The 9011-nt window shown below is 44.4% G+C and overlaps 1 protein-coding gene across 1 annotated transcript; it reads right to left on the bottom strand.

Annotated features, from left to right (window-relative positions):
- Nucleotides 1-6947: 6947 nt before the first annotated feature.
- LOC106338274 (uncharacterized protein Mb2253c-like) lies at nucleotides 6948-7541 on the bottom strand. The gene has a single exon (XM_013777291.1). The coding sequence runs from the start codon at nucleotides 7539-7541 to the stop codon at nucleotides 6948-6950; it is 594 nt and encodes a 197-aa protein (XP_013632745.1).
- Nucleotides 7542-9011: the final 1470 nt, after the last annotated feature.

The following is a 9011-nucleotide window of genomic DNA, read 5'->3' as shown; positions in this document are numbered from 1 at the left end:
TTCTACATCAGTTCCTCCTCAGGAAGCATCGGAGCTCCAGGCTCCGCCGTCTCAAAGACGCCATCAGAAGCCCGGAGCTTCCCATCTTCGACAAGAATCAGCGGTCCAAGTAGCACCAGACCCCTGTCTGATATAGGGGAAACTGATCATCCCCCGGGTTCAGAGTACGGTTCTGACCTGAATGGAACTTGGGATCGCAGGACTACTGGAGCGATGTCCTGCCTGAGAGAAGCCTGCTGAGAATGAGCAACTCCGGTTGACTTGAGTGCACATGTTATTACCCGAATTCGATGACAAAATCGAGCAATAAGGGGCAAACTGCTGGGGAAAAAATACTCAAGGTATTGAATTCCTCCAGACCCTAGGCAGGACACCCTCTTGATCCCCGCTGGAAGGAACCCCGGTTCCCTGAATCCCCGCTAGAAAGAACCCTAGTTCCCCTCTAAGAAGTACTGGTGCAGCCTGGGTATGGCTTCTGCTCCTGGATCACTTGAAGGGGAACGGATAGGGGTGTTCTAAGAGGCTACTAGCTCTCCTTTGAACTGTGGTCGTCTCCCTGAGCCTGTGGATTGGCGACAGAGATGGTTTGCTAATCAAAGACACAAGATCACCTTGTATTGTCTAAGATGGGATTCACAGGAATTCCTTCCTTTAAGTGAGATCAATATTCTTGAGCTGAACAGAGAAAGCTAGAGACAAGACAACGAAGTTGACTGAATAATTCTTAGATTCAAAAGTTGAGAAAGCAAAGCTGCCTCCCTCATGTCTTAAAGAAATCGACAGAAAACCCTAGAAGTAAACCAAGATGGTTTAATTCTAATTCTAATTCTAATTCTAATCCTAAACTAGTAAACCAGGATGGTTTAATTCTAATTCTAATTCTAATTCTAATCCTAAACCCACGTTTTAAAATCCTAATTGTCTTTGGTTTAAATTAAATGAAAGCCCAATAACCAAAGCCCTTACAAAGTAATTAAATTAAACCAACAGGCTGGTTTATCTTGATCTCCTTGTCTTGATCCAAGACCCACGATTTTGGCTATCTCCTGGAGCCTCTCCTCTTGTTCTCTCAGCCTTGATCTAGTAGTTGGTCCACTCCACACACTGGTTGGCTCACATGATGTCTCACTCTGGTTCTGGTTCTCTTCAGTATCCTCAGCTTCACATCTATCTCTTACGGCAGTCTCATCACTTGGCTCATCCTCATCAGTCTCACTCAGCTCCTCTTCTATGTCTCTGGTCATGGCTACACCATCCCCTCCTCCTTTAAAAGGATTTGACCTCAAATCCGAATCATCTGCAATAAAAGGATCCAAGTCAGAAACATTGAAAGTAGAACTGACTGTGTATTTCCCTTCAAGATCGATCTGGTAGGCATTGTTGTTGATTCTCTTTAGCACTTTGAAGGGTCCATCTTTCCTTGGTAGCAACTTTGATTTCCTCTCCACCGGAAACCTCTCTTTTCTCATGTGAATCCACACAAGATCACCCGGTTCAAGTACTAGCTCCTTGCGCCCCTTGTTCTTCTGTCTCTCATACATCTTGGTCCTCTCCTCAATGTTCTTCCTGACCTGTTCATGCAAAGACAAAACAAACTCGGCCTTTTGCTTGCCATCAAGGTTAGTTTGTTCTTTTAAAGGTAGAGCAAATAAATCAAGAGGAGACAATGGGTTAAAACCGTAAACAACTTGAAAAGGTGAGAGTTTAGTAGCTGAATGCACTGCTCTGTTATATGCAAACTCTACATGTGGTAAACAATCCTCCCATGTCCTAATGTTACTCTTAATGATGGCACGCAAAAGAGTAGACAATGTCCTATTGACTGATTCAGTTTGACCATCAGTTTGGGGATGACAAGTAGTTGAAAACAATAGCTTAGTTCCCAACTTTCCCCACAGAGTTTTCCAGAAGTAGCTAAGGAACTTAGTATCTCTATCAGAAACTATAGTCCTAGGCATACCATGCAATCTAACAACTTCTCTAAAGAATAGATCAGCTACCAAAGATGCATCATCAGTTTTATGACAAGGTATGAAGTGAGCCATCTTAGAAAATCTATCAACAACCACAAAGATACTATCTCTTCCTTTCCTAGTCCTAGGCAATCCTAAGACAAAGTCCATAGAGATATCAATCCATGGTGCAATAGGAATAGGGAGAGGTGTATACAAACCTGTTGGTTGGACCTTAGACTTGGCTTGTTTGCACACGACACACCTTGAGCACACACGCTCCACTTCTTTCTTCATACTCGGCCAGTAGAAGTGCTCTTGCAAGGTGGAGAGTGTTTTGGCGACTCCAAAGTGTCCCATCAGCCCTCCTGCGTGAGCTTCCCTAACATACAATTCTCTCAAAGAACCACTAGGAACACACAGGCGGTTATCATAGAAAAGAAATCCCTTTACTTGGTAGAATTTTCCACTAGCATGTTTCTCAGATTCTCTAAACACATCTTTAAACTCAGGATCATTAGCATAGCAAGATTTGATATGTTCAAATCCTAAGAGTTTAGTTTCCATTGAAGATAAAAGAGTATACCTTCTGGAGAGTGCATCAGCCACTACATTCTCCTTACCTTTCTTGTAGTGGATGACATAAGGAAAGGTCTCAATGAACTCCACCCACCTGGCATGTCTCTTGTTCAGCTTCTGTTGCCCTTTGAGATGTTTAAGGGATTCATGATCTGTATGGATCACAAACTCCTTAGGCCACAAGTAATGTTGCCACACTTGTAAAGCTCTCACCAAGGCATACAGCTCCTTGTCATAGGTAGGATAGTTCAAGGTGGCGCCTCCTAGTTTCTCACTGAAGTAAGCTATGGGTTTCTTATCATGAATCAACACAGCTCCAATTCCAATACCAGATGCATCACATTCAATTTCAAAAGTTTTAGAAAAGTCAGGAAGTGCAAGTAAGGGAGCACTTGTTAACTTCTCTTTTAGCATTTGAAAGGCCTCTTCTTGGGTTGGTCCCCAAGTGAAACCTACACTCTTTTTGATCACTTCAGTCAGTGGTGCTGCAACCGTACTGAAATCTCTCACAAACCTCCTGTAGAAGCCAGCAAGTCCATGAAAACTTCTGACCTCTCCAATAGATTTAGGAGTCGGCCACTCCCTGATAGCTTTCACTTTTTCCTCATCAACCTGTATGCCCTGTGAAGTCACAACAAAACCTGAAAAGAAAATCTGTATGCTAACTATAAGAAGTGTTCTTTTGGCACAGATAACCTTGTCTTTTTAGGTTTTGTTGTGACCTCACAGGGCATACAGGTTGATGAGGAAAAAGTGAAAGCTATCAGGGAGTGGCCGACTCCTAAATCTATTGGAGAGGTCAGAAGTTTTCATGGACTTGCTGGCTTCTACAGGAGGTTTGTGAGAGATTTCAGTACGGTTGCAGCACCACTGACTGAAGTGATCAAAAAGAGTGTAGGTTTCACTTGGGGACCAACCCAAGAAGAGGCCTTTCAAATGCTAAAAGAGAAGTTAACAAGTGCTCCTTTACTTGCACTTCCTGACTTTTCTAAAACTTTTGAAATTGAATGTGATGCATCTGGTATTGGGATTGGAGCTGTGTTGATGCAGGATAAGAAACCCATAGCTTACTTCAGTGAGAAACTAGGAGGCGCCACCTTGAACTATCCTACCTATGACAAGGAGCTGTATGCCTTGGTGAGAGCTTTACAAGTGTGGCAACATTACTTGTGGCCTAAGGAGTTTGTGATCCATACAGATCACGAATCCCATAAACATCTCAAAGGGCAACAGAAGCTGAACAAGAGACATGCCAGGTGGGTGGAGTTCATTGAGACCTTTCCTTATGTCATCCACTACAAGAAAGGTAAGGAGAATGTAGTGGCTGATGCACTCTCCAGAAGGTATACTCTTTTATCTTCAATGGAAACTAAACTCTTAGGATTTGAACATATCAAATCTTGCTATGCTAATGATCCTGAGTTTAAAGATGTGTTTAGAGAATCTGAGAAACATGCTAGTGGAAAATTCTACCAAGTAAAGGGATTTCTTTTCTATGATAACCGCCTGTGTGTTCCTAGTGGTTCTTTGAGAGAATTGTATGTTAGGGAAGCTCACGCAGGAGGGCTGATGGGACACTTTGGAGTCGCCAAAACACTCTCCACCTTGCAAGAGCACTTCTACTGGCCGAGTATGAAGAAAGAAGTGGAGCGTGTGTGCTCAAGGTGTGTCGTGTGCAAACAAGCCAAGTCTAAGGTCCAACCAACAGGTTGGTATACACCTCTCCTATTCCTACTGCACCATGGATTGATATCTCTATGGACTTTGTCTTAGGATTGCCTAGAACTAGGAAAGGAAGAGATAGTATCTTTGTGGTTGTTGATAGATTTTCTTGTTGAGATGAGGTGATGAGGAGTGGATACATTGATAGAGGAAGAGTATTGGGGTGGTCAGTAAGTTTGGGATTTACCACAGTAACTTTAAAGTTACTGTGGTAACTAAGTGAAAGGAAGAGAAGTTACCAGGATGGGTTAAATTGGAGTCTAACTGATGTTAATCCTCTCTTATCTTAAGAAGGACGTGGGAAGAGGATAAGGAAGGGATAAGGGCTTACTTTGACAGCCTGTATGATGCTGGAAAGGAGAGGATGCTTTTTACTAGTGCAAGCATGTGAGAAAGCACAGCCAAGTAATTCAAAAGGAGTTCCAGCCTGTCCATTGACTCCACATGCTTATACATTTCGAAAACCCTTGTTGCTCTCTCTATTAATACTTGTAAACCTCATCAGATATTAATCAATGGAGTTTTTGAGTCTCTCTCTCTCTATTCTTTAAAATCTCTTAATCTCTTTAATATCTTGATCTGATTATCTCTGATTGTTTGAATCATACTCTTAAAACACAAAAGTGTTTACTTCATCCTAACTCCTATGAGATTTATTCCACTTCCTAATGATTCTCCACTACTTGATGTATCAAAATCAAGCTTTTTACATGGCGATTCTTCCTGTTTTGATTAGAACGACAAAGAAGTTGTCATATTCCCAAACAGGAAAACTGGGATCACCTGATTTGAAAGTGGGATAGCATCTTCATCCTAACAACTCCTATGAAATTTATTCTCTATGTCTCTGGTCATGGCTACACCAAGTACTCCGGGTCTGGTCCCCACGACCGCCCCCTCCCCCCGGGGATATGGAAAACTTTCGATAAGGAGAACCTTCCATATTTTCGAATATGGAAGAGTATAACCTACTCCAACCGACTAAGGCCCGCCTTAGGAAGACTATATAAAGGGAACCTAAACCCTAAAGCGGGAGATCGACACTTCGAGACTTAGAGACTAGGGCTAGACGGCTAGAATTAGGGTTCTTACTCATATCATTGTAATCCTAGTTTGTCTACTCAATAAAACATCTCTTCATGTCTTTATCTCTACTATATCTCTCAAAATCAATAAAAATACCTGCCTTGTCCATCGTTCCGTTGTACTCACAAAGATCCTACACAAAAATCCCCTAACAGACGTGCCACTGTGAACGTGCCACTTTATTGATAAGGGTTGGCCAGGATCGAAGGTCTCTGAAGACCTGATCCAGCTCGTATGCCCCTTTAAGTATAGTGATTTTTCTACTGCCCTTATAGTCGGAACTATTTTATTATAAGCTTTGTCCGGAGATTTTTAGCATACATAGGAGTAGGAAATCATAATGCTTAAATAGTATATAGTAAGATAATAGAAATCATGGCCCGGAGACCGTATTAAAAAATGATAGGATTTAAGGTGCAAGGCGTTCCAGCAGTTGGGTTGTATTTTATCTTTGCTATCTTGTAGCCTGTAGGCTCCTACTCTCAGCACCTCGATTACCTTATAGGGTCCTTCCCACCTGGGGGTGATTTTCCCTGTCGTTTTTTCTTCTCATCGTAGAACCCAATCCCCTTGCTGGAAGGTTCTGGTTCTGACTTTCTTGTTGTATGTCATGGCGACGTCTTGCTGGTAGGACCAGTTTCTTAGCCGAGCTGCCTCTCTCTTTTCGTCGAGTACGTCGAGGCTCAGCGTGATCACTTCATCGTTCTCCTCTTGAGAGGTGGACCCTGAGGCCGTTTTTCTCACATGCATCTCCGTGGGTATTATGGCCTCAGAGCCTTAGACTAGCAAGTAAGGAGTTTCCTGCGTCGCGGTCTTGGAAGTATTCCGGTAGGCCCAGAGGACTCCGTGCAGTTCTTCCGCCAACTTCCCGTGGGAACACTCCAGTCGCTTCTTAAGCATGTTGACCACGGTCTTGTTCGTGGATTCCGCTTGTTCATTAGACTGGGGGTGTCGGGGTGTGGCGAAGGTAAGCTTTATGCCGCAGTCCTTGCAGAACTCCTTGAAGTTGTGGCTCGTGAACTGGGGTCCATTGTCGGTGACGATCTAATATGGGATCCCGAAGCGAGTGATTACGTTCGTCCACAGGAATTTGCGGATCTGGAGGCATGTTATCCGGCTGAGTGCTTATGCTTTGATCCATTTGGAGAAGTAGTCAGTGACTAGCAGAAGCAAGACCTTCTACCCCGGCGCCACATGGAATTTCCCCCACTATGTCCATTCCCCACTTTCTGAATGGCCACGGTGAGCTTATTGACTTGAGGTTTTCTGGAGGGAGTTTAGGAATTGGAGCATGCCTATGACACTGATTGCAGTATTTGGCTTGCCGGTTGGCGTCTGCGGCCATCGTGGGCCAATAGTAGCCTGCCCTCCTGGCCCTGAGCACGAAGCTTCTCTTGCTAGAGTGGGATCCACAATCTCCTTCACGTAGTTCTACGAGGATTCTAGCGTCTTCTCGAGGCGTAACACATCTTAATTACGGGCCGAAGAAGGATCTCCGGTAGATCTTCTCCTGGGAGATGCAATACCTTGGAGAATGTCTTTCTCTAGGTACCGGACTAGGGGGGTTATCCAGGTTTCGCCCTCTCCGATAGCGGAGACTTCTTCGGATTAGGGTTCCTCCAGGATGGCTGGCAATTGAAGCACAAGCAATGGGATGCTCATCTGGCTGTAAGTTTCGAGGGCGGATCCTAGATTAGCCAGGGCATCGGCTTGCAATTTCTTCTCCCTGGGGATTTGAGTGAGCTTGCAACTCTTGAATTTCTTGATGAGTCGTTGGGCGACCGCCAGATACTGGATCATGCTATTGTCATTTGCTTGGTACTCTCCCTGCACTTGGGAGTCACCGAAGACCTGGATGTTTTCTGCCCCCATTTGATGGGCGGGTGTTAGCCCTGCGATTAAGGCCTCGTACTCGCTTTCGTTGTTGGTTCCTTTGAAGTTGCACCTCACAGCCCTTGAGGCTGTGTTCCCTGTCTGCGAGGTAAGCACTATTCCTACCCAGGGTCCTCTGATGTTCCTGGATCCGTCGACATGCAGGACCCATTCTCCCTCTTCCTTTGTTTCGCTCCGGAGGCGCACTTCTTGCTCCAGAGCTGGGAGCAAGGTAGGGTTAAATTGAGCCACAAAGTCTACCAGGATTTGTGGCTTTATCGCTGTGGCTGGTCGAAAATCATGTCGTTTTCCCCCAGTTCCACAGTCCATTTCGCTAGGCGTCCAGAGACTTCAGGCTTGTGGAGGACCAATTTTATGGGGAAGGAGGTGACGACCACGATTGGGTGAGCCTGAATGTAGGGCCGCAGCTTGCGGGCGGTGACTATCAGGGCTAAGGCCTGCTTCTCTAGATGGCCATAGCGGGTTTCAGCATCCAGGAGAGCCTTACTAGGACGGCGCTTACCGCGTGCTTCGAAACTGCTAGATATAGTAGCAGGACCACACCGAGCAGTGGCTTGGATAGGAGAGGAGGAGTGGTCAGATATGCCTTTAGTTCATGGAGAGAGGAATTGCACTCTTCCGTCCATTGAAAACCCTTTGGGTTTTTAAGGGTCCCAAAGAAGGCGTGAGATTTGTCGAAGAGCCTGGAGATAAACCTGCTCAGGGCTGCCATCGTTCCAGTTAGCTTTTGGACCTCCTTGACGTTCTTCGGGGAAGGGATCGAATGAATGGCCATGATTTGCTCCGGGTTGGTTTCAATGCCCCGGTGGGTTACAATGTACCCGAGGAACTTGACGGAACTGACCCCGAATGAATGATAGACCATGGATTTTACCCACTTTAAGAAATGGTCTATAAGTGTTTTAATATATATTTACTACTATATAGAGTCTTTTTAGAGTATTTACAGGTTGAGGTACGTTCTGGAGAAATATGGGGAGTTTGGAGCTTTTTGAGGTGCAGAACTGCACAGACGCGTCAGATGTCAAGCTATGGATGGAGACCTTTTTACCGTTAGATTGAGCTCATCTTCTGATAGAAGAAATAGGTTTGTGTTAGCTTTCCAATGCCACCGGTTTGAGGTCAATCAGCATCGTGTTGCAGAACTTACGCCCGTTTTACTGAGGAGTGGTCAGTCTGCCTCGCGAGAAGAAGCTGTCTAGAAGAGGAACGTATGTCGATCGATGCAGAACTCTTGACATCGATCGATATGGATGCTAGAATGCGGGCCGAGCATATTTTATGACCGACTAAAGCCCAGAAGCAACCACAAATTACCAGAATACCCTTGGACGACCAGAAACCCTATTTATGATATTTATAAGCCATTGTTGTCGGCTACGCTATCTAAGCTTTCTTTAATTCATTGTTTTTAGTTAGGAGAGAAAGGAAGAACTCCTTCAGAATCCTCCTGGAACTCAATTGTCTTTGGTTTTTATATATATTGCAATTTCATCTATTATACCCATGATTTATGTGACAAACTTCATGTCTGAATAGATCCACCTGTTAGGTTTAGGGTTCAGATAGGTTATGAGGGATTAGCCCAAAATATAGAACTGCTAAGTTGTGATATTCATCATAGGATTGTTCTTACTGCTTATGTTCTAGAGTCATGAACTAGAACCCCGATCTTAGAATCATTAGGCACAATACCATCGCTTGGTTTTTTCACTGAACTGAATTCTATTGAGCTAGGATTGATAGAAACATACGAGAGTTTATTTAGGAACCCTAGTG

The sequence above is a fragment of the Brassica oleracea genome, chromosome C4, assembly GCF_000695525.1.
Source record: "Brassica oleracea var. oleracea cultivar TO1000 chromosome C4, BOL, whole genome shotgun sequence".
Lineage (NCBI taxonomy): Eukaryota > Viridiplantae > Streptophyta > Magnoliopsida > Brassicales > Brassicaceae > Brassica > Brassica oleracea.
The sequence above is the reverse complement of the archived record's forward strand: the minus strand, read 5'-3'. Positions and strand labels throughout refer to the sequence as shown.